We start from the raw sequence: 25,268 nt of genomic DNA, 5'->3' as shown, positions 1-25,268 counted from the left end.
GGAGGACAACACAAACACATACACACACACTCTCTCTCTCTCTCACACACACATACGCACACAAACACATACACACACTCTCTCTCTCTCTCTCTCACACACATACGCACACAAACACATACACACACACTCTCTCTCTCTCACATACACACACAAACACATACACACACACTCTGTCTCTCTCTCTCTATAACACATACACAAACACATACACACAAACACTGTCTCTCTCTCTCTCTCTCTCACACACACATACGCACACAAACACATACACACACCCTCTCCCTCTCTCACATACACACACACGCACACAAACACATACACACACCCTCTCCCTCTCTCACATACACACACAAACACATACACACACACTCTCTCTCTCTCTCTCACACACATACGCACACAAACACATACACACACACTCTCTCTCTCTCACACACACACACAAACACATACACACACACTCTCTCTCTCTCTCTCTCTCACACATATGCACACAAACACATACACACACACTCTCTCTCTCACATACACACACAAACACATACACACACTCTCTCTCTCTCTCTCTCTCACACATATGCACACAAACACATACACACACACTCTCTCTCTCACATACACACACAAACACATACACACACACTCTGTTTCTCTCTCTCTATAACACACACAAACACCTACACACACTCTCTCTCTCTCTCTCTCTCTCTCTCACACACACATACGCACACAAACACATACACACACCCTCTCCCTCTCTCACATACACACACAAACACACACACACACACTCTCTCTCTCTCTATAACACATACAGTACACAAACACATACACACAAACACTGTCTCTCTCTCTCTCACACACACACCCACACACTCTCTCTCTCTCACACACACACACACACACCACACACACACAAGCACACACAAAACACACACACACACACAAATACACACTCTCCCCCTCTCATGTTGTCCGTGCTGCTGTTTCTGTTTCCTGTGGATGCATCGAGGACTTCCCGTCCTGAGGACCGCCATTCAGATTAAAAAGGCCCCTCTTAAGTGACTTTTCCGAGGCAGGGGGCTGTCAGAGTCTCCTCACTGTGTCAGGACAGCAGGAGGGACTGGGACTGGGAAGGGCCAGAGAGGTGTGTGTTGTGTGTTGTGGTGTGTGTGTGTGTGTGGTGTGTGTGTGTGTGTGTGTGGTGTGTGTGCGTGTTGTCAGTAAGGAGGTAATTTAAGAGAGCGTGACTGACACGTACGTGTGTGTTGAGTGAGTATGTTTGTGTGTGTATTGCTGATGAGAGCAAGTGTGTGAGTTTGTTGTGAGTGTGTGTCCATGTGTGAGTGGGTGAGGGAGTGAGTTTTTATATATATATGTGTGTTGTGTGTGTGTGTGTTGTGTGGTGTGTGTGTGTTGTGTTGTGGTGAGAGAGCGAGAGTATGTGTGTGTGTGTGAGAGAGAGAGAGAGAGAAGTGTGTGTGTGTGAAGATGAGAGAGTGATGTATGGTGTGTGTTGTGGGTGAGAGAGAAGTGTGTATGGTGTGTGGTGTTGGAAGAGAGAGAGTGTGTGTGTGTGTGTATGTGTGTGTGTTGGGGGTTCATGTAGATGGTTGTGTAGGATCAGCATAAGGGTGTCAGATCTGATGTATGTGGCTGTCCAGTCTGCTTGCTTGGCTAGAATACAGAGCGACTAGAGGGTGAGAGGAGGGTAAGTGTGAGTGACTGGACTTTCAAAGCACTTCTGGGAAGAAGAACTTGCCCCATCCAGATCCTAATTTTAGAGGGGAGGGAGACAACATATTACCACCACTAGCATTGGGTTATGTCAAGGGCACATAGCAAGGGCACATAGCAAGGGCATATAGCAAGGGCACATGTCAAGGGCACATAGCAAGGGCACATAGCAAGGGCACATAGCAAGGGCACATAGCAAGGGCAAATAGCAAGGGCACATAGCAAGGGCACATAGCAAGGGCACATAGCAAGGGCACATAGCAAGGGCAAATATCAGCAGGGGCAGGGGCAATGTTATTACTCTCTGAATGAATCTCTCTTTTTTTGTCAGGAATGTATATATATTCATATATGCACATATCCTGTATGCACAGTATAATGTATACAAATGTGTACAAATGACTAGCTGCTGGTATCCGTAAAGGGGGCAGTGACCTTTGCATAGTAGTCATATGGCCCAGGCATATATAGACATATGATTCAGGCATGTTCTGGTCAGCCAAGGGAACCCAATTAGTTTGACTCATGTCGTGCCATAATGACATAATCCTTATGTGTACAAATGTATATGTGTACATTTTTCACCCAGTCATTAACATACACAGCTATAGTATATTCATACTTAGGTTTGAATAGTTATTGGAATCATTAGTAGTGTTGACCTGTTCTCATGACACAGCAGTAGGGATTTTATTTAGTTAGAAATTGCAACCTACTGTAAAGGCATGCAGAAACCTTACAAACATCGACACCACATGTCTTTGAGCGATCAGAAACCTTACAAACATCGACACCACATGCTAAGGCATGTCTTTGGGCGATCAGAAACCTTACAAACATCGACACCACATGCTAAGCCATGTCTTTGGGCGATCAGAAACCTTACAAACATCGACACACCACATGCTAAGCCATGTCTTTGGGCGATCAGAAACCTTACAAACATCAACACCATATGCTAAGCCATGTCTTTGGTCGATCAGAAACCTTACAAATATCGACACCACATGCTAAGCCATGTCTTTGGGCGATCAGAAACCTTACAAACATCGACACCACATGCTAAGCCATGTCTTTGGGCGATTAGAAACCTTACAAACATCGACACACCACATGATAAGCCATGTCTTTGGGCGATCAGAAACCTTACAAACATCGACACCACATGCTAAGCCATGTCTTTGGGCGATCAGAAACCTTACAAACATCGACACCACATGCTAAGCCATGTCTTTGGGCGATCAGAAACCTTACAAACATCGACACACCACATGCTAAGCCATGTCTTTGGGCGATCAGAAACCTTACAAACATCGACACCACATGCTAAGCCATGTCTTTGGGCGATCAGAAACCTTACAAACATCGACACACCACATGCTAAGCCATGTCTTTGGGCGATATATTGGCGATGTTGTGCTCTGATCCGGACCACGTGGAACTGCATAGTGCATAGCGTAGGTGACTAGTTGGCATGACAGGTGTGTTTGTTTTTCCTTAACATGACCATATGCCATAAAAAAATAATTTGAAGATGATACCAGTACTAGTTGTTAATAAAACATGCTACAAAAACTAGCCAATTGTCCCATACTCTCTCTTTAAAGGTGCAGTGTGTAGGATTTAGTGACATCTTGTGGTGAGGTTGCTGAATTGCAACCACCTGGATACCCCTCCCTTTTCGAGCATGTAGGAAAACCTAAGGTGGTCGTCAAATAAATCATAATTATGAAAACTATATTCCATTTCTGCTAATAGATCTCCCTACATCCTCCTTTAAGGTTCTGTATAGGTATACGGTTCTATCAGTGTGTGTTCTCCCTGGGTATTATAAAACCCATGCCTTTGGTGTTGTTAGCACCTTTGAGCTACAGGAACACAATTAAGAGTGTTTTTATTTATTATTTATTATTCAATTATTATTGACTTTATCTATTTATTTATTTTATTTGTGCTAACTCCAGGCGGGGGTCTGACGTTTAAGCGGGGCATCTTCGGGGGCCTGGGGAAGCAGGAGACCATGATGTCGGTGTGCTACGGCCGGGCGGAGGACCTGGTGTTCTCCGGAGCCACCACGGGTGATGTGTACGTGTGGAAGGACACCACGCTCGTTAAGACCATCAAGGCCCATGACGGGCCAGTGTTCGCCATGTGCTCCCTGGATAAGGTGTGTGTGTGTGTGTGTGGGTGTGTGCGCTAGCGCATGTGTGTGTGTGGGGGGGGGGGTGTGTGCGCTAGCGTGTGTGTGTTTGTGCACACTAACATGTGTGTTTGTGTGTGTGTGTGTGTGTGTGTGTGTGTGTGTGTTTCCTTCTTCTGTTTATGTAGGCTTGGGTTACTGTTTGTGTTTATGTAGCTTTGGGTTACCACAGTATACTCTGACCCAAGTACATGTCACTACAAGATGTACTTAGAGCTAGGTTAAAAGTCAAGTTTAACTCAGAACAAAATGTGCTGACAGCAGGATGACATTTTATTAACTAGAGTTAAAATAGAGGTAAACTAGGGTTAAATTAAATTAAATTAAATTAAATTAAATTAAAGTGAAGTTAAACTAAAGCTAAAGTGAATATAAACTAGGGTTATGTGAAGTTAAACTGGAGTTAAGGTGAAGTTAAACTAAAGTTAAAGTGAAGTTAAGCTAGAGTTAAGGTGATGTTAAACTGGAGTTAAGGTGATGTTAAACTAAAGTTAAAGTGAAGTTAAACTAGGGTTAGGTGAACTTAAACTAGGGTTAGGGTAGAGTTTAACTGGAGGTATTATTAACCGTCTAATAGACGGCGTCTATCCTGTATTGCTGAACTGTGCTGTCCCGGTCCTCAGGGCTTTGTGACGGGGGGTAAGGACGGGGTGGTGGAGCTGTGGGACGACATGTTTGAGAGGTGCCTGAAGAGCTACGCCATCAAGAGGGCCGCTCTTTCCCCAAACTCTAAAGGTGAGTGTACACACACACACACACACACACACACACACACACACACACACACACACACACACATACACACACACACACACAAATACATAAAATCACATCCACAAATACTAAAAAGATATGAAAACATAATATAAATTGGCGAGTTTTGGTCCTGGTTTTGGACAGTTTTTTTGTTTTGCTCTCTCCAATTGTTCCCTCTGTGTCACCTATCCAGGGCTCCTCCTGGAGGATAACCCCTCCATCAGAGCCATCACCCTGGGCCACGGACACATCCTAGTGGGCACAAAGAATGGGGAGGTCCTGGAGATTGACAAGAGTGGACCCATGACCTTACTGGTGCAGGTTAGTAGCGAAGAAGAACGACCAATCGAAAGCAACTGTTTGTATTGTTTATGTTTACTTGTGCTTGTGGGAATATGTCTTCTCAAATACATATTATGTATTATGTTTGTGTGTGTTTGTGTTTATGTTTGTGTTTGTGTGTGTGTGTGTGTGTGTGTGTGTGTTTGTGTGTGTGTTTGTGTCCGTGCCTGTGTGTGTATGCCTATGTGTGGGTATGTGTGTGTGTGTGTGTGTGTGTCTGTGTCTGTGTCTGTGTGTGTGTGTGTCTAGGGTCATATGGAGGGAGAGGTGTGGGGTCTGGGTGCTCACCCCCTGCTGCCCATCTGTGCCACCGTCAGCGACGACAAGACGCTCCGCATCTGGGAGCTCTCGGCTAATCACCGCATGGTGGCCGTCCGCAAGCTCAAGAAAGGTCCACCCCTCCTTATGACATCACACAATATGGGTTACCATAGATCCACTGTTAGTCAGCAGAGAGATTCGAAATCATTCCGTAATAAGAGAATGGTTGAAACGGTCAGATATGTCAACCGTGTTTCTGATTCAGTTTAATATCATGATATGCTACTGTGTCATGCTGTGTGTGTGTGTGTGTGTGTGTGTGGGGGGGGGGTGTGGGTGTGAGTGTGAGTGTGTGGGTGGGTGAGTGACTGCATGTGAAGGAGAGGGGTGTGCCTGTGTGTGTTTGAGAGAGAGAGAGAGAGAGACTGTATGTATTTGTATGTGTGTGTGTGTGTGTGTGAAGGAGAGGGGTGTGTGTGTATTCAGATGCGTGTATGACCCTTTATATCCCTGTCTGCTCCAGGTGGTAGGTGCTGTGCCTTCTCCCCTGACGGGAAAGCCTTAGCCGTGGGCCTGAATGACGGGAGTTTCCTGGTGGTGAATGCCGACACGCTGGAGGACATGGTGACCTTTCACCACAGGAAGGAGATCATATCAGACCTGCGCTTCTCACAGGGTAACCAGAGCCTTAAGCACAGTATCAAGTGTTTCGCGAGGTGGACTAGGCGCAGGGACTGAGCGGAGGTATCCGGTTTGCAGGCAGAGCCTTCAGTCTGTCGCACAAGTGTTTAAATACAGCGCAAGAACAAGGAAGTGTCCGCGTGCTGGGCTACCGATCTGCTGTGAACTAATGGGGGACTATTCAGCATAGTCATTCTGCCAGCACTGATATGGCCATGTCAGGGAGTTTATTAGGCCACTACAAATGTACGGTCAGTTGATTTTATAGAATTAGAAAAGAGAATATTATTGAGGTATGAGAAGAGAATGGATAAGTTAGTTCCCAACGTTTCATATCAAACGCTAGAGGACCCAAGAGGACCCAGGTTACTTAGGTTACCATGCAGTTGAACAATACGGCTAGAACAAGTGGTATCCATAGCAACAGCAGGCATCCTCAGGGTACCCCATTATAGTTGGAAGTTGTGAACACAGACCAAAGGTGCCTGTGTCTGCCGTACTCTATTTTTGTGTAGAAACATGTGTAGCACGACTTGCTTGTCTATGTGTTGTCTAGACGACTGGTGTTGCTTTCTCGCCCCGTGTCTCTTTCCCAGACGCTGGCAAGTACTTGGCAGTGGCCTCCCACGACACGTTCATAGACATCTACAACGTGCTGACGAGCAAACGTGTGGGCATCTGCAAAGGGGCCTCCAGCTTCATCACCCACATCGACTGGGACATGCGCGGTGAGACGCCACGCTCAGCAACTGGAAAATAGCAACATCCTGAAAGAAAAAAAAACGGCTTTTAGCGAAAAGCTTAATTGAGTGAAAACCAGTTCATTTTAATCCGATTAGGTATGGTGAGGTTGTTTAACTGAATCATGATGTAATGAAGGGTGAATCTTCAAGACAAGAGTGATTAGAAGCAATGAGATATGGTTGGATGTCATTAATCCTAATGGGACTGGATTTTTTTTCACTGTCTCAAATTATATTATAGGTGCAGTCCGCCATTCTATTCCAATACAAATTCTGTCAAATGTACTAGTATCAACTTCAAATGAATTGTCATGGTATATAGTCACGTGGACGACAGATAAACACACCTGTCACAACACAATTAGCCGCCTAGGCTATGCACTATATCACCAAAAGACATAGTTAGACAGAGTTAGCATGCTAGCAAGCCTTTCATCAGTGGCAACTGTGCTGTTGTTGGTCTTTGTAAGTATTTTAACGGCCCTTTTGGTGGTTTGATTGCTAGTTTTCGACCAAAACTCTTTACTGTGGTTTTACGATCTCTGTTGTGACACATCATTGGACTACATTCCATATCATTAGATCTAACTGTGTCTGATTGGCTGCTTGCAGGAAAACTGCTACAGGTGAACACTGGAGCCAAGGAGCAGTTGTTCTACGAGGCACCACGAGGAAGGAGACAAACCATCAACACCACTGAGGTAGCCATGGCAACACTCACCTACCTATGGTCAGAATGTGATTATAGCTATGAGGTATAACACTGAGGTAGCCATGGCAACACTCACCTACCCATGGTCAGAATGTGATTTATAGCTATGAGGTATAACACTGAGGTAGCCATGGCAACACTCACCTACCCATGATCAGTATGGGATTTGTCCAATACTGGAGCTGGATTCCCACAATAAGTCATAAAAATAACACAGCATTGGTCATGTCAGGAAATAGCTTAATGAGATGTTTGTATATCTAAGTGTCTTGCATGTCATAACATTCATTAGAACCACAACTATTTCTGATGTGTCCCTTAATAGTGAGCAGAGGCCTGGGTTTTAATGGCATTGTGTGTGTGTGTGTGTGTGTGTGTGTGTGTGTGTGTGTGTGTGTGTGTGTGTGTGTGTGTGTGTGTGTTTGTGTGTGTTCAGTTTGAGAAGGTGGAGTGGGCCTCCTGGACGTCGGTTCTGGGCCCCACCTGCGAGGGCATCTGGCCGACGCTGAGCTTCGTGAACGCCTCGTCCCTCACCAAAGACAAGAAGCTGCTCGCCACCGGAGATGACTTCGGCTTCCTCAAGCTGTTCAGTTTCCCCTGCAAGGTGACTCGGCAGTTTATGAAATCACATCAGGCCCTGTTGCCAACCCAGTTTTGGCTGAACAGATTCAGACTGACTCAGCATTTTTTTTTTAAGGTTTCATCGATACAGTGTCTTGGCTTTCTGGTCATTTTGCTCCTGGAAATGTACTGGATTTTGTCATATTAAAACCCTTTGACCATTTTACCATATTATATTGAGTGTCTTTATGTATCATTTGATTCAGCGAAAGGTCACTCAGTTCAACTTTGTGTCACTAAATAAAAGGTTGTCTGTTGGTATTTGCTGTTGACATTCAGCACAAAATTGAATCATTTGTGTCCTGATAATTCCATTGTAGTTTGTGTCATATTTGCCGTGTCCTTTCCACTTGTCTTCATTGTTGCCTGTTCCAACACAGCACATCTGTAAATCTACACCGTTAGGGAGTGCAGATCATGTGTTTGGTAGTGATGTTAGGATGTGCAGATCATGTGTTTGGTAGTGATGTTAGGGAGTGCAGATCATGTGTTTGGTAGTGATGTTAGGGAGTGCGGATCATGTGTTTGGTAGTGATGTTAGGGAGTGCAGATCATGTGTTTGGTAGTGATGTTAGGGAGTGCAGATCATGTGTTTGGTAGTGATGTTAGGGAGTGCGGATCATGTGTTTGGTAGTGATGTTAGGGAGTGCGGATCATGTGTTTGGTAGTGATGTTAGGGAGTGCAGATCATGTGTTTGGTAGTGATGTTAGGGAGTGCGGATCATGTGTTTGGTAGTGATGTTAGGGAGTGCGGATCATGTGTTTGGTAGTGATGTTAGGATGTGCAGATCATGTGTTTGGTAGTGATGTTAGGGAGTGCGGATCATGTGTTTGGTAGTGATGTTAGGGAGTGCAGATCATGTGTTTGGTAGTGATGTTAGGGAGTGCGGATCATGTGTTTGGTAGTGATGTTAGGATGTGCAGATCATGTGTTTGGTAGTGATGTTAGGATGTGCAGATCATGTGTTTGGTAGTGATGTTAGGGAGTGCGGATCATGTGTTTGGTAGTGATGTTAGGGAGTGCGGATCATGTGTTTGGTAGTGATGTTAGGGAGTGCAGATCATGTGTTTGGTAGTGATGTTAGGGAGTGCAGATCATGTGTTTGGTAGTGATGTGCGGATCATGTGTTTGGTAGTGATGTTAGGGAGTGCGGATCATGTGTTTGGTAGTGATGTTAGGGAGTGCGGATCATGTGTTTGGTAGTGATGTTAGGGAGTGCGGATCATGTGTTTGGTAGTGATGTTAGGGAGTGCAGATCATGTGTTTGGTAGTGATGTTAGGGAGTGCGGATCATGTGTTTGGTAGTGATGTTAGGGAGTGCAGATCATGTGTTTGGTAGTGATGTTAGGGAGTGCGGATCATGTGTTTGGTAGTGATGTTAGGGAGTGCGGATCATGTGTTTGGTAGTGATGTTAGGGAGTGCGGATCATGTGTTTGGTAGTGATGTTAGGGAGTGCGGATCATGTGTTTGGTAGTGATGTTAGGGAGTGCGGATCATGTGTTTGGTAGTGATGTTAGGGAGTGCGGATCATGTGTTTGGTAGTGATGTTAGGGAGTGCGGATCATGTGTTTGGGTTGTGTGTTAGGGAGTGCGATCATGTGTTGGTAGTGCATTTGATGCCTTGGTTCCCCTCCACCACAGGGTCAGTTTGCCAAAGTTTAAGCGGGTACGTGGGCACAGTGCCAACGTCACCAACGTCCGCTGGTCCCATGACGACACCATGCTGCTGTCAGTGGGCGGGGCCGACTCGGCTCTTGATGATTCTGGGCAAGGGAGGCGGGCGTGGCACGAGAAAGCAAAAGCCGTGGACAGCGAGGAGTCAGATGACGACGCAGAAGATGATGGAGGCGAGTGTGTGTGTGTGTGTGTGTGTGTGTGTGCGTGTGTGTGTGTTGTGTGTGTGTGTGTGTGTTGTGTGTGTGTGTGTGTGTGTGTGTGTAAAGAGAAGTGAGGTATGTGTTAGTATGTATGTGATACAGTGATAAAAGTGTGTGGTAAGCTTATGAGCAACAGTGCACTTGCAAATGTGTTCTAGTGTTATAATAGTTGATCACAGATCCTGCTATGATTGAAACATGATGAATTCAAACAGGTCACAAGTCACCTGATTCAACCACAAAACATGAACATGATGGGGGCTCATTTGATCCCATTTATCAAATCGAACAGAAAAGGGAAGGATTGGCTCTGAGATGTTTCCTGATCTGACTGACTTCATCTCCTGTCTCTAGGTTACGGACAGTGATGTGGCCAGAAGAGAGGACCACAGACTACACCACCAAGGTCTACGCCGTCAGCATCCGCGAGATGAGTGGCACCAACCCCACCAGCAGACAAGGATTTTTTCCACAAAGGGATCCGGTAGACTGTAGAGTAGACTGTAGCCTTTAAAGGCAACTGAGGATAATAAGATAATTCTTCCAATATGCCTAATTATCGTTTAATATGACTCAATTTGCCAACCACTTCATGGTCACTCAGACAGCAAACTTAAAAACTAGCAAAGCATTAGTTTATACCCTCGGGTTAGGCATCTCAGAAACGGAACTCCAAAGGGCTCCTACAGCATTCTAAACAGCATTAAGGAGGCATTCCCCGTATTAACAGGATCCGTTAGTGAGGGCGTTTTTCTGGCGTGTTTGAGTGGAAATTAAAGAGTCTGAGGTAAGAACTTTGGCGGTAATCGTCTCTCCACAAGCTCAAACTAAGCCCCGCAGAATCGGCCTGGGCACATAAACTCAGTGGAATGATCAAAGAGAGGATTAGAGCAGTTTCATTAGCTGAACGAGCCAGTGTGTGTGTCTGTGTGTGTGTGTGTGTGTGTGTGTGTGTGTGTGTGTGTGTGTGTGTGTGTGTGAGACTAAGGGTGCTCAAGGGTCCATATTTGGGTGCGTATGCACTTCTACTTCAACTGATGAGAGTGTGTGTGTGTGTGTATATAAAAACTGGAGTAAAAAGATCTATGGAAGCATGCAAGTTTAACTGTGTTTGGATAAATGGTGTACACTCTTAAGACTTCAGGTGAAAGTCAAACTCGAAATTCTGTTTCTGAAGATCGGGGGTATATGCAGGTATAACTGAACAGTGAGGGACAACCAGAAATACACGCGTCATGTACATTTGCCAAGTAAGAATAATATTTGTGAGTCGACATCATTGTGTAGTTTGTGTCGACATAAGTGTGTAGTTTGTGTCGACATCAGTGTGTAGTTTGTGTAGACAGCAGTGTGTAGTTTGTGTCGACATCAGTGTGTAGTTTGTGTAGACATCAGTAAACATGTATATCTAAATTTCCATTGTGAACATACCGCAAAGGAAAGATCGTGTATGCTCCAAATGACTCAACAAAAGGTGCACAAACAAACAAACAAACAACTCACTTGAAGGGATGTCCCTCCTCAGACTTCTGCACAGCCTGCAGGATGCCCTTGTAGATGCGGAAGGAGATGGTGACGGAGAGCAGGGCCAGGGCTATGTAGGCGCACACGCTGACGATGCTGCACACCGACAACGACAGCAGCAGGAACAGACTCGCCCCAAACACCACCCCCGACCTCTGGGTGTCACGCCAGTACACGAGGTCCACCACTGCGAGAGAGCGAGAGATTGCACAGACATGGACGGAAAGGGGAAGAGGAAAACACAGAGAGAGAGGGTCAGGTTTATTAGATCAATGGTATTTAAATATATAGTGATGACACCTTCAGCACTATACAGTGTGATATATTGCAAGGGTTTGTTGTGATTGTTGCAGCCAAAAGTGCGATTTTATTTAGGCCCAACCTAAATCACCTCAACTTTTATTACTACAATATTTCCGGAAAACCAAGAGAAAATTGCAACCAGCAACTGCAAAAATACACACAACACACATTGCCAAATCCTGGAGGGACTGACTAAAGAGGTCACATTTGATTAAGGTAAGACAAGACAACGTACATAAACAATTACATTATTCTCACCACCTGCTTCTTCCCCGAATCTACATCTCCACAAGGCCACACAGCCTTGGACAGAGCTATATTTTTACACCTCGACTTTTTTCAGAACTGAATGCTTACACCTTTGCCAAGTCTACCACCACGTAAACAAGAAACCACAGCATATGGACACTTGACTACATTTCCTCAAAACGTGAATTTATAACCACATGTCTAATTAACTTAATGGAAACCGGATGTGGTTGCCTAGCACCACTGAAAACTCGCTTCCACACTAGCAGGGAAGCAAATTAATTAATTCAATTCACTGTTTTAGGATAACACTAAATTAAAAAAAAAGAAATCCACTAACAGCTTAAACAAAACATGCTTGCTTACAAGATATGCAACTTCATCGAAGCCATTGCTCAGCCTGACACATCTGATGTCCATTTTTTACCGTTAAAACGTGCTAAAACAAAAAGTACAGCGGTGAAAACACTTAAGTATCCGAAGTCGGGCTCCAAGTTAAAGATGTCATGACTTCTCTTAAGCTGTGGGGCATCATATTTTAAACTGATCCAGCGGTATCTCAGCGAGATCTATGATCGCTGTAAATAGCCTGTGCCCTGGCTGCAAAGGCCCATGGAATGCAATTTCAGCCGACAACAGCGTAGCCCCACTATTAATACATATTGGAACACTGCAGAGAAAGAACCATACAAAAGGACTAACGTTACGTTAGCTGGTCACCAACATGCTGTCGGTATTTAAACATTACGTATGGTATCTGCATGTTCACTGAGCCTTCAGACGCTGGGGGCACAAGGAGAATAAAGGTCACAGAACGTCTGTACGGGCAAACTATTAATCGCCAAGAAATGAAAGGCGTCACATATAACGTTACTAAATGATTGTCGAGTTAGCTACAGAGACTCCGAATGGATCAAAACGACAAACCATGGTTTACAACCAAAACGTACTGAGCGACACATTTGCATGTTTCAAAGGCGTGGTGTTGTAATCAACTGTTTAAATCCTCCTTCGTGTTTACGGTTGAAGTCTATCATGGGTGCTGAAATGTGGCTTACTTTGCCTATCGTAGTGCTGACACAGACTGCCAACATAGTGTAGATAAGGGGGAAAGTAGCTGCCTAAGCAAGTTAGCTTTCGCTAGCACCCAACGGCAGCAGCTAACCACCTATTCAAGCTAATTTACGAACGGACTGGATGACATTCGCAGTCCGCGAACTAGCTAACGTTTATCGCATTAATTGAACATCGTTGCCTAAGTGATTTAATAGAATGAACATGATCTGACAGTTAATATTGACAAAAATGTCCCAAACCGCGTTTTATGTGGCTATGGTACTCGTAACCAATTTATTAATTTGCCCCGAAGAGACCAATTCCTAGAAATCCAAAATAAATGTAACTTAAGTAAAAACGAATCGGGCCAGATCACGTACAGATACATAATTTAACTAATTACAAAATTATAATGAGAGATTTACTACAAATTATTTTGACACGATGACAGTGATGTTATTTATCGTTGTGTTAAGGCACCCAACGTTTACTGTTGGCTCTAATGAGCGAAACGCATCTGTTTAACAGGCGTCCTAGATTAGCTTAATGTTTTTTGCCATCATATGTTGCATAAAAACAACCGGCTGCTGAACTAAATGCTGCCCAATTAGATTTGCAAAATATTCTGACATAGCGAGTTACTTCTGAATAGGCAGTTAAAACAGACATCACAGCAACATCCAGGTAGTGATGAATGTTCCCCGCACACGCCAATCGCCAGAACAAATGCTGTCAGAACAAATGTCGCCCAGCTAGGTCAAAGCCCATAACGTCAGAACGATGTTAAAAACATTTGCGTGCCAATTTAACTAAATATAAATACATTATCTCCGTTTTGCAAAACAGCCAAAGGATACAATAAAATAATCTAGGATTTGGCAAGAAGACAAAAGAATGTACGCTAACCTTGTTTGGAATCCATCTTGCTCCTGCTAGTGTGCACCGTGCACCATTCACCAGAGAACTACTTCACTGACAAATTCTACTTCCGCTTATTTATCATGTCCCGCTACCTGACTTCAAAATAAAAGCCCGACATAATCGTATTCAACCATTTGACACAAGTCGACCATTCCTTATACACAAGGCCCATGATGTTCAACAATTAATGTGGAACTCACAATGCGACAGAATTTTTGGACTGCCCTTGCATCCAGACTACTGCAGCAGTAGTAGTGAGTAATCAAAATAGCCTGGTAGATCTATACTACACTATACACCAGGGCAACCTACATAACACAAAATGCAAAAAGCTATGCACTTCCTTCAGGTGGTTAGGGCCAGTGGAATATATTTTCCAGTCGGTGTTATAATGCAAAACAAAACCTACAATTAAATCTACAATCTTAACTTTCTACAACAAGCATGGAAGGAGTGGGGCAGGTGGCAAGTACTGGGGCAGGTGGCAAGTACTGCCACAGGAGGCGCACTGCCAGCATTCTTTTGCACTCACACCCCCCAGAAATGAAGACACCGCCGACAAACTGCACCGTCAACACAGCCCAGAACTTTCCGCCTGCCGTGGCCTTAGTTCACCCTTCAATGGCTGTGGAGGACTCTCCGGTTCCAGGTCACTCAAATAGTCAAACAGCCATCATGCATTTCATCCTCATACAACCAAATAAAAAACAATTAAGCTAACGAGAGGGGCAAGCAAAGGCAAAAATGAGTTTGAATTACCAATTTCTTTCCAGGGTTTTGAATCCATCGCTTAAAAAAAAAAGAAATACGTTAAGTAAGAAAGAGTAAAATCCAAAAGAAGCTCTGCTTGAGGAGGTGCAGGTTGCTCTGCTTGAGGAAGTGCAGGTTGCCTTAGTTTCTCTCAAATGTAGTTGTGCGTTCCAAAGAAACACCCTGGCAATTACCAAGCCGCAGGAGAGCGAGCAGCAGCTGAAGAGCAGGTGGCGAAGGCCTCTCGCACGCCCAGGGGACAGGAGGTGGTGGTGGTGGCGGTGTAGGTGCTGCGGCGACCGTGTGCGTGTGTGTGTGTCCACGGATACCGGTGGGGCAAAAGGGGAAAAGAGTGGGGGAGGTTCTTCACCTCTCACACCCTCCAAGCACAGCTGCCAGTCAGCTGACAAGATGACATCGAACAACCCCCCCCACCACCACCACCACCACATCCCATCCCGACCGCCTTATTATATCCATTACCGCCCCACCTGCATACTCACACCATATGCTATCTGCATACACATGCATTTGTGAATGACAACAGTTTAGTGGGGAGTTGTTAGGACAGACTAATGTATCAAATCTCTTATTTCCCTCACGTTTTCCCCACAAATGCTAGATTCACAGTTGAGGTAGTATGAGTGAATCTGTCCTTTTCTTTCCTGGGGGGTCAGACAAAGTTCACAAGCACAGGGGTGCTGCTGGTCTGTCCCAAGTGCACTGGGCTGCACCTGTCCTGTGTGTGCCAGGACTCCCGCGCCACACACACACACACACACACACACACACACACACACACACACACACACACACACACACACACGTCCTCCCTGACTGATCACAACAAACAGTTATTTCATTAGGGCCTACGGGCATTCACAAAGCACAGAGCCAAGCTCCAAAGCCCCGAGTTATGAAAACACGTGAACATCCAATAATAAATGATCTTACTAGCGCAGCCACACCCATTATGGCAAAGACTTATGATTGGGCCCGTAGTGTTGCTATGGGCAAACCTACAACCCAGGTGGCCCCATAGCAACACTAATTACTCCCATGCTCCTCTGCCAAGGAGTCTTCATGGATTTGGCCAAGACCTCATGAGGTCAAACTGTAACAAGCGAACAGATTTCACAACAGGGAATTAAAAAGGACAAGAGAAATGTAAATTTACTGTCAGGCTCTGACGTCGCATTGCCCCATTTTCTTTTAAACGAAGCAACTGCTTGTGCTAGTGGTGCTGCTGTGAGTGAACCACGTGTGTTTTCAAGTGGCAGTGACGAAAGGTGAGAATTATTGCAACCTAACGCAACCTGCACCTCCTCAAGCGGAGCTTCTTTTGGATTTTACTCTCTTACTTAAAAAAAATAAATAAATTAAAAAAAATACGTTAAGTGATGGATTCAAAACCCTGGAAAGAACTTGGTAATTCCAACTAATTTGTGCCTTTGCTTGCCCTCTCAGTCGCTGAATTTTTTTTATATATATATATATATATATTTGGTTGTATGAGGATGAAATGCATGATGTCTGTTTGACTATTTGAGTGACCTGGAACCGGAGAGTGGCCCCAAACATATCACATTCAAGAGGCTTAGAAAAAATCCTGCGTTTTCTTTCCCATTTATGTTTTTAAAAAGTTGGCTTTAGGAGGCCAGAGCATTAACATGCACTTCCCATCTTCACATCGACAATTAAAGCAATACTATGCCACTTTGAGGTTTTTATTTTTATTTCTTTATGAGCAACTACTTATTCATCTTCAATCATTATGATGCAATAATGCAAGGATCAACACACCCCTCATTCCCACTAGCCAGCCAGCCTATGCACCATGTAGTTCTGTGGTTTGGGTTGGAACACCCCACGAAAATCTAAGAAAAGCTTTGCAGCACGACTGCCAAAAAGACCACTAAAAGCTTTTATCAGTGCCTACTACGCTGCTGTTGGTGTTTGCAAGGTTTGCATGCATTTAGGTAGGTAGCTTGCTAGTTTTACACCAAAACTCCATAATGCTTCTTTAACTATATCAAAATACACCTGAAGGCAGTACCCAGCGTCAGTTTGGGCAAGTTGTACACCCATCTCCTCGTCAATGGTGTGCTTGTACATTTTGTACAGTATGGACTCTGACGCACTGTTTTATAGTCTGACGTAATGTTGATATAGTACACTTGCATACTATGAAAAACCTTTCATATTATAAAAATCAACGTAATAGTTGCAGGAAACACGAAATAGACAGTGCCACAACGTACACTACGAAGTGATGAAACTGGTGTTTGCGTAGTGTTAGTTTTAAAAAGGTCCATGTGTGCTTCCCTACCAAAACTATGCTGTACATCGATCGGTACGTCCACAAGATGGCAGGCTTGTGTTGCTAATACATCTATTTGAACTGAAAACTGGACGTATATCCACATCGGTACAGTTTATGTGGCAAAAAAATGATGGCTTGCCGTTTATTTAAGTATTTAAAATGTGTTCTTCTGTAAACAGATTTTTGTATTCTAGAGAACATATATTCTTATGAAAACAACGTCTTGCTTCAACGAAGGCTTAACTTATTGATGACAAAGAGTAAACACCCTTCATAACCGTAGCTACAGCGTTCTTTCCCTATTCTCAACAAGAACTCACATTAGGGACGTTACCATAATATCTAGTTAGCTGCTTCAATCATCTGTGAAACATCAATAAGTGATCATGCTAACGAGGTATCAAAGCCCTTCACGTCACTCTTAAGCCTTCTGACTGGAAATTGATCATGAGCGTTAAAATGGATATTACGTCACTTAATCATTGAACACCTGCTAAAAAGTTGATGGGTAATATCAGCTATGAGTCAGAAGCAGTGAATCACAGTGCGCAGTTAACGTAGCAGTGTTAGCCAAGTTACGCCTCGTGTTGTAACGTGTTAGCTATTGTAACAAAAAAGTTTCCCTCAGAACTACGCATAAATAACCAGTAAACTAATGAGCCAGTGCATCAGTCAACACTAGTTACGCTAACGTTAGTTCTTGCAACTAGATACTCACAGGGGCCTGATTTCGCTCTAGACTTCCGGAGTCACGGTGGCAGTCCCTTTCTTCTTTTTGAGGGGCATCTTCCACTTTTGAAGATTTACCGCTGACATCACCAAAACCACTAACCAGGTCGTCACAGCTGCTTCGGGCTCTGGTTCTGGAACAGAAGACTCTGGCTCTGGGTTCTGGTTCTTGAATTGGGTCCGAAACGACTCTACACTCGGCTCGCGAACCGCGGTAACGTGGACCTGTGCCTCTCATAGCATCTTGTGCCCGCCAGCCAGATCCAAATCTCCTCGTCTAACTGCTTTTGGCACAGCCTCTCTTGTTGTCTATAAGGAAATCTGCTGCGTCGTCGAGAAGTTTAGAAGTCGTCTCCTCGGTTCCGTACTCGGGGCCTGACTCACGAAGCTCATCCACTGACGGCGTTGTGGAGCTTATTCCTGTAAAGTCCTCCATCCTCGCTGTTTCCTAGGGAGTAAGGGATATATTTGGTCAAAAGTGTACAAAGAGCAAACACCACCAAGGCTAAAAGTATTTTAGAAAAGAAATCCTGTGAAGGCCGAACATTCAGCTTACGTTAAAAAGACGAAAGGATGACTCTGTTACAGGCGTGCACAGAGAAAGTAGGAACTGGAAGTTGTCAGCCTAGACAGCGCTAGACAGACTAGAAAAAAAAGTTAATTGTTCTTGTTGTGATTGGCTGTTTGAACGAGCAGGGCGTCACCGGCCACGCCCCTGCGTTCTAAATCTGTCACTGACATCCATTAATTTGCGAAATAGGTGAAAATATCGTTTGAACGCCTGTTAAGCCCTTCATTGCTCTTGGTGGATTTTAGTGGCGTTAAAAGTCTACTTTTTCCTTGTAGCCTATATGCTTGTAGCCTTGTATGTAATCAACGGACAAATTGATTGTTCGCTACCTTTTTATGACATGTTTAATTGTGCCGTAATAGACACTCAGTGGCGTGCTCAATAGTATCGTGGCCATTATGGCGTATTGACGCACTACATTATTTTGAAGATAAATCCTGTAAATGCAACTTCTTTTAACGTACAAAGAAGTTGTATGTCAATGTCCAAATAAACGGTTTTCTCAGAAAACGTAATGCCTGCCATTTCATGATGGGGAAAAAAACATATACAACTGCATTTCACTCCCAGGTTAACCAGTTCAGGCCAATCTGAGTGGGCATATAGAAGACTCAAGTGTAAATAAGACTTTGGACCGTGCCCAGATACAGCATATGTGTGAAATGTGAGCGTGCAAGCACAGTTGTTCTTGGACACAGTGGTCTCATGGAACAGCCCATGATAGATAGCCAGATAAGAAAACCACTATGCGGGAACAGTTTCTTGTGACTCTAAGTGAAAGAGTTCTTAGTAAGCACAAGAGTTAGCTAATCTGTGCCACCCTGTAGTGTATGGATTAAGGTATCCTAGCAGCCACAGGCACTGCTGTACATTGTTGGACATACCGGTTTATAAACCTATTCCACCATTGTTGGCCTTCGATGGAAAGCAACTGTAGAAGAAGGTCATGAGTGCTCATATCCCTCAGGTAAACTGAGCTAAATAAGCACATAAACAGTTCACTGTAAAAACCCTTTGAATTCATGAATAACCATGGCCCAGATGTTATTTCTTGATTGACCTACAATGGGCTTAATCTTTCATTCAGACGCACATGATATGTGCTTGATGTTGAAGCTCTCTGTGTGTCATGGTACTCGGCGTCTCATGGCTTTGCCTGTTTTTGTACTTCAGTACCCCTCCCTCAGGGTGGAGTTGATTGGCTGGTGTTGGTTTTGTGTTGTATATTATTAACCCAAGGTACTGGGAGCTGGGAGGGTAAAAGGACTAATTTTGTCACTGTGTGTTTGCTTTGACCACCCTTCCCAAAACTGGTATTACCACTGCTGTATTAGAACACTGGTCGTCTATATCATTATTAGTATAGAAAACATTTTAGATTTGAGGAAAGAATTCAGATCACAAAGGGGCTTTACAGGATTGTATCTGTCAAGGTCATTTAGTATGTCTCATAGTTCATGCAACCTTGTCTAATCTTGTTCTTGTCAGGAATGTGATGTCGGCTACTCCTTCATATGTCATAATCTGTGGATTTATGTGTTGGTCTGGAATTCCGTATGGCACGGATCAGAATGAGCAATGAGTAATGTTTCAGTGTAAAAACAATGTGGGAATAACAATGGGATAAACGGTATTACTTGATTGACTTGATTATCTTTGGATTGGAATGGGTCATGGGTCAATAGAGTATGAGAGTTGTGGAACTTGCCAAACCACTCTAAACTATTTAGTCACATGCAGATCGAAATGCGGACAATGCAAACTTTGGGAAAAGATGGCGACCTTCATGTTTTTTTATGACCTCCTTGAATCGCACTGACTAGCAAGAGGATCGTTAAGGCAAAACTAGAACCAAAAGGCCAATGATCATGAGCTCTGAATGTGTACTGTCTGCACTAATGAAAGAGCGTCAATGACATTCATCCAATCTGTTTATATTACTTGCATCGCACTGACAACTGGTAGTCGAGATTCCTCCCAACCGAATCAAGGTAAAACAGCATTCCATAGGAGGAGAAGAATTAGGTATTTTTTCTTCCTGAATTGGATGTATATATTACATACGTCTGTGGGCCACACAGAACACTGTGTACAGTTGTGTTTGTGTTCTTACCAGCATAAGTAGGCAGTACAAAACACACAAAGAATAGATTAAGAAGAATAGCGCACTACAAAAACAAAATATTTTCTTGGCCCCACAGCCTTTTTGGAAATATATTTACGCAGGCCAGTTGTGTCGTGTGTCTCCACAGACCTCCCCAGCCATCTTGGTCTGTCATTATTTAGCTTCACTGATGTTAATCTGTGTCCAGTCATAATGCTTCGCCTGTTGGCTTGAGCGCACCCAAGGACAGGCTGGGCTCTGGACAGGGTCGCACCACACAGAGACAGGCCTATGCACACACACACACACACACCCCCCCTCCAGGGCGACACTGGAGCCTTCTTTGTGTGCCGAGGCATCAGACAGACAACGCCTCGGACCGGTTCTGCAAGGTCTTTGTGCTGGCTGGCAGCCGGCGATCGTCACTGGACGGGAAGACAGACAGATGGGCTTTGATTCCAGCACCGAATTTTGCAGAGCAGGGTGGCAAACCATGATTTTGCAGAGCAGGGTGGCACAGCAGGTTAACAGAGCAGGGTGGCAAAACATGATTTCAATCACATGCCCCAGCTGGTTACTGACTGGGTTGGCGGCGCCCCAGAGAAATATTAAAACCTTCAGAATCAGGTCGTCGAGATGGAAGCCTTCAAAACCATCCAAAGACTGTCAGCTCATTGATCATGTTCACTTGTGAAGCCAGTGGTGGATGAAAAATTATGTATTTAATAAAAAATGAAGGCATAACTGATCGAGTGTAAATGTATGAATAATTAAATGAATGGTTTTGACCTGGTTGGCTTGTTTTTCGATGTATCCAGGGTAAGTTATATCTTATCTGTACTCTGGAACAGGCTTTCCCACATACTGGTGATGTTTTTCTAAGCACTATTTGCATTGTGGATTGGTAATATATCGCCATAGCGATTCTCTATTTCACACACGCCAGCAAAAACAATCTGAGAGAAATATTGAAATAATTCCAGCGATACGAGTAGCACAAACATTTGTACAATAATAAGTACAGAAAAGCTCTGGTGGCGAAAAACCACAATGGTATGCAAAAACCACTAGGACCACGCGATAAAGTAATCAAAACGTGTTCACTGAGACTCCTGTCACCATGCTCATGCTAATGTGAGTTCTGTTCCCTGCCATATTAAATCTGAGGACGAGTTCAGGCATACACACGATGCCTACGGGCTTCTGGTAATACAGCGCCGGTCATGAAAGGAGCCCCTCAACAGACCAGAAGGTCATACAGATCTAGGTCAACCAAACATGTGTGGTCAGAGGTGCATTTTTGGGTGTGGCGAACCAAGCCTTTTTGACACCTGTAACAGCATTATAAATGTAGGTTTAGGGATTTTCTTTCTCTAGTGTTCAAGAAAACACATGTGTCTTCGACAGGAGCGAGAGTGAGAGAAGTGTGTAGCATATAGGGCTTAGGAGGCAAATCTTTTCTGCCCCGAAGGAAGATAATTAATATTTCACAATCACCGATTTCACTGTGGTTTCAAGCCCTGTTAAACAAGTGCTGGTCCCTTTAAGATTCTTGCAGGTTTTTGCGATGTCATCCTCACTGACTTAATTTCCCATTTGATGTTGCCTGGAATCAGTCACTTATTCTAGAATGATGAGTCATGGATTTAGAATTTATGGAGAACTACACAAACTCCACAAACTCTTACATGCCACACATTCAAATACCTTTCTCTCACGCCCTCTCTCTCTTTCTCTCTTCTCTCTTTCTTTCTCTCTCACTTCCTCTCTCTCTCTGGGTGCCTCTCTCTTTTTCTTTCTCTCTCACTCCCTCTCCCTCTCTCTGGGTGCCTCTCTCTCTCTCTCTCTCTCTCTCCACTGCAGAATGAGAAACCCTCCCTACCCTCCCAAGCTCCTCTAGGCCGAGTGAGAGACAAGCCAGAGATATCGCCACAAGCTGAGGTCCAGCTTGTGATTTTAAGAGCCTAACGACCCAGCGATGACCAGTGAGAAGAAACCAAAGGAAGGAAACCGGAAATATCCTGTTAAAACAGTTTCAAAATTCTTCAGCCAATACCACTTAGAGCTGATTGAGAAACCGTTTTTTTATTTTTTTATTTGTTTGACTTTCAAATGCCTTTTTTTGTTGTGTGAGTGTTGGTTGAAAGGATTAAGCCATGGAACTGTTGCCAGGGGCTTTGTAGCCGAAGCGAAAGAGACCACAACAGGGTTGAGTTGAGCTTCACCTCAGTGGATGTACACACACGTTTTTTGAAATCCTAAATCGGAATCTACCACACACTACTTGTACACTCTTCTTTCTTTCTCTCTTACACGCACACACACACACACACACACACACACACACACACACACACAAACACACACACGCATACACTATTGTTTCTGGATTCGATCGGCTTATGTACTTGTTCCTTTTTAATTGCTCCCAAGCCTCTAAGCAGCACTTGACTCCCAGCTTTTTAAGGAGCTAATCCTGTCTGAGGATAATGCATTCCAAACGGAGGAATTTCAACAGGGGCGGATCACATCTCACACAGAGAAGGGGGGTCAGTCTGGGGTGTGTTTGCTTATGGAGGCCCATTGGCCAGAGCTCCGCACACAACAGCACAGCTGATACAGGAGCGGGTCCGTCCCAAGCCCGGCCCAGGTCAGGCCCAGGTCCGGCTCTGACCTGGCACAGGGCCACTGCCGCATCAGTTGGAGTTTTGGAGCCTATCGGCTAGTCTGACCCCACTCCCCCAACACACTGCCATAGTTTAGATATCTAATCAGTGCCCTGGAAATGGATGTTGAAAGACTGTGTGTGTGTGAGAGAGAGACAGGAGGGCCTCGTGTAGGGGGGTGGGCATGGACAGATTAAATCAAGCACTGCTGCCAGTTTGTAGTCAATTCAAATTAGTGCAATACCCGACCAGTGCACTGTTACGGCTACGCAGCTTTTACAAGTGAAAATGATCAACATGAGGCTTCACAGAAACCGTTACAAACAGATGATGACAAATATACCAAAATGTATGCTTTACTTTTTCCAGACTCTTTTCTGGTCTAACAAAATAAAACTAAACCAACTAAACTAAACCAATCAGGGTACAGGTGTTTGATGGCTACATAACATACAACAGCCTTTGGTTAGCTTTAGAAAGGTGGGTCAGAGTTCAACCAGAAAGCCTTGACGAGCAGATTATTAAAGGGCAAACTGGTTCTGTGATGTTTTTTGACAAAACTCCACACCCCAAGCCACCTAAAGCTCACAGGAAATGTCACTGAAAGACTTACATCTCTTACAACTGGCCTGCTGAAAGTTCAGCCTTCCAGACAGTATTAAAAAGATTTATAAGTGATGTGTTAACTTTAGGTAGCGAGAGACTAAAAGGTCTGCTCGTCTCCTCTCTCTCTCTCTCCTAACACTTCGTTTCTAGTTGTAACCTTTATAGTTAGATGCAAACATTCATAACGGTTGTCTTACTTTGAATGTGTGGACTGTGTTCGTCCCGCCACAACACATTCTATCAATACGTTTGCTGGTTATAATTGAGTTCTGCTTTGCTCGAACAGGTTCGTTGACTGACCTAATCTCTTCTCTATCCAGCACAGCCACACCCAATGCCTTGCCCCATGCGGTCGCCACACGTTTTCCCTCCCACCACGAACAGGCTTCTGCCGCGCGTCAACACAAGGTTGCACGCGGGTTCCTTTAATTTGTGTCCTCTGGAGGTGTTCCTGCGGAACGCGGAACAGTCCAAACCTCTTAGCGCTTTAAGTCAGGGTACAATCTGTGTTCGTTGCTTCGTTGTCTCTGATAAGTGAAGCATTCAAATGAAGTGTGTGAGAGAAGTGAGGAAAATCCTTAACATGGACATGTCTGTACTTTGTTTTGGATGCACATGGTCTCAGCTCTCTCTCCCTCCCTCTCTCTCTCTCCCTCCCTCTATCTCCTCTCTCTCTCTCTCTCTTTTTCTCTCTCTCACCCAGTCTCTTCTCTCTTATCTCACTCTTGTTTGCTCAGACTTCATGCTCTGACCGCATCCAGTCATGGCTATGCAACTGACACGTACACGCTTTTAAGAACCTATTAAACCTCTCTCTATATCTTTTCTCTCCGACTTCATCTGCACTTTTTTGCTTAAGCAAATAATACAACTTCTACAACAATATGTGACTCATGCTCCTAGTCTAGTGTGAAACAGGATAAACAGAAGCCCCTGAAAGGGCAAAAAAAGGGAAAGAAGGGAAGCATATTGAGATCGAACACCTATCCCTCCCCTCTTCTCCTCCTCTCTCCCTTTCTCTCTCTCTCTCTCTCTCTCTCTCTATTTCTCTCTCTCTCACACCCCTGGCTCCTCCCTCGGTGTGTAGCTACGATCCGGGGTCTGCTTCACCCCTCCTTCAGAACCAGTTATCAGTGGGGTGGGGGGCAGGAGCAGACCTGTGCACGGGGACACCGTGTGCCTTTTTGGAGCTCAGGGCAGGCTTCCACACTGTGATTGTCTGTTAGCCAATGTGTCTCTTAGCCTGTGTGTCTGTTAGCCTGTGTGGGCTAGCAGTGGTGTTCCAAAGTGGGAGGTTCTCGTGGTGGAAGTAGCTGCACTCTGCAAACACAGCAACAAACGTAACCTTTGCTTGCAGTAGTGTGTGAGGCCAAGGAGGAGTGGGGGTTCTTTACAGTCTTACGGGGGGAAAAAAGGGTCTTCAGTTTATCCACATAGAACGTCTCTATAGTTACACAGAACTCTCCAATATAAAATGTTTACGGGACTCCTTTAGAAGCCTTTGGGACAATGTGAAGTCCCTTACCACCAC

At 44.4% G+C, this 25,268-nt stretch overlaps 2 protein-coding genes across 4 annotated transcripts in view; one reads left to right on the top strand and one right to left on the bottom strand.

The window, feature by feature from the left end:
* LOC105896826 (echinoderm microtubule-associated protein-like 6) overlaps positions 1-25,268 on the top strand; it is a 122,469-nt gene that overhangs the window by 32,592 nt on the left and 64,609 nt on the right. The window contains exons 18-25 of the mRNA XM_031562298.2: positions 3,705-3,907; positions 4,564-4,675; positions 4,890-5,017; positions 5,288-5,429; positions 5,823-5,975; positions 6,577-6,708; positions 7,336-7,424; positions 7,872-8,039. Coding sequence (XP_031418158.1) covers positions 3,705-3,907; positions 4,564-4,675; positions 4,890-5,017; positions 5,288-5,429; positions 5,823-5,975; positions 6,577-6,708; positions 7,336-7,424; positions 7,872-8,039 — 1,127 coding nt within the window. The remainder of the gene's footprint in view (positions 1-3,704; positions 3,908-4,563; positions 4,676-4,889; positions 5,018-5,287; positions 5,430-5,822; positions 5,976-6,576; positions 6,709-7,335; positions 7,425-7,871; positions 8,040-25,268) is intronic.
* LOC116219197 (reticulon-3-B-like) lies at positions 11,432-15,076 on the bottom strand. 3 transcript variants are annotated; one of them, XM_031562297.2, is made up of 3 exons: positions 14,933-15,073; positions 14,748-14,777; positions 11,432-11,646 (listed from the first exon to the last, which is right to left on the bottom strand). In XM_031562297.2, exons 2-3 carry the CDS (start codon positions 14,773-14,775, stop codon positions 11,435-11,437), a joined length of 240 nt encoding a protein of 79 aa, XP_031418157.1. In that variant the 5' UTR covers positions 14,776-14,777; positions 14,933-15,073; the 3' UTR covers positions 11,432-11,434. The 3 variants fall into 3 exon arrangements, with proteins under 3 accessions (XP_031418157.1, XP_031418155.1, XP_031418156.1); XM_031562295.2 differs by having other exon boundaries at positions 14,748-15,076; XM_031562296.2 differs by lacking the exons at positions 14,748-14,777; positions 14,933-15,073 and adding an exon at positions 13,974-14,116.

The sequence above is a fragment of the Clupea harengus genome, chromosome 24 (genome assembly GCF_900700415.2).
Source record: "Clupea harengus chromosome 24, Ch_v2.0.2, whole genome shotgun sequence".
Lineage (NCBI taxonomy): Eukaryota > Metazoa > Chordata > Actinopteri > Clupeiformes > Clupeidae > Clupea > Clupea harengus.
Note: the sequence above shows the minus strand (reverse complement) of the source record. Positions and strands in the feature narration are given on the sequence as shown.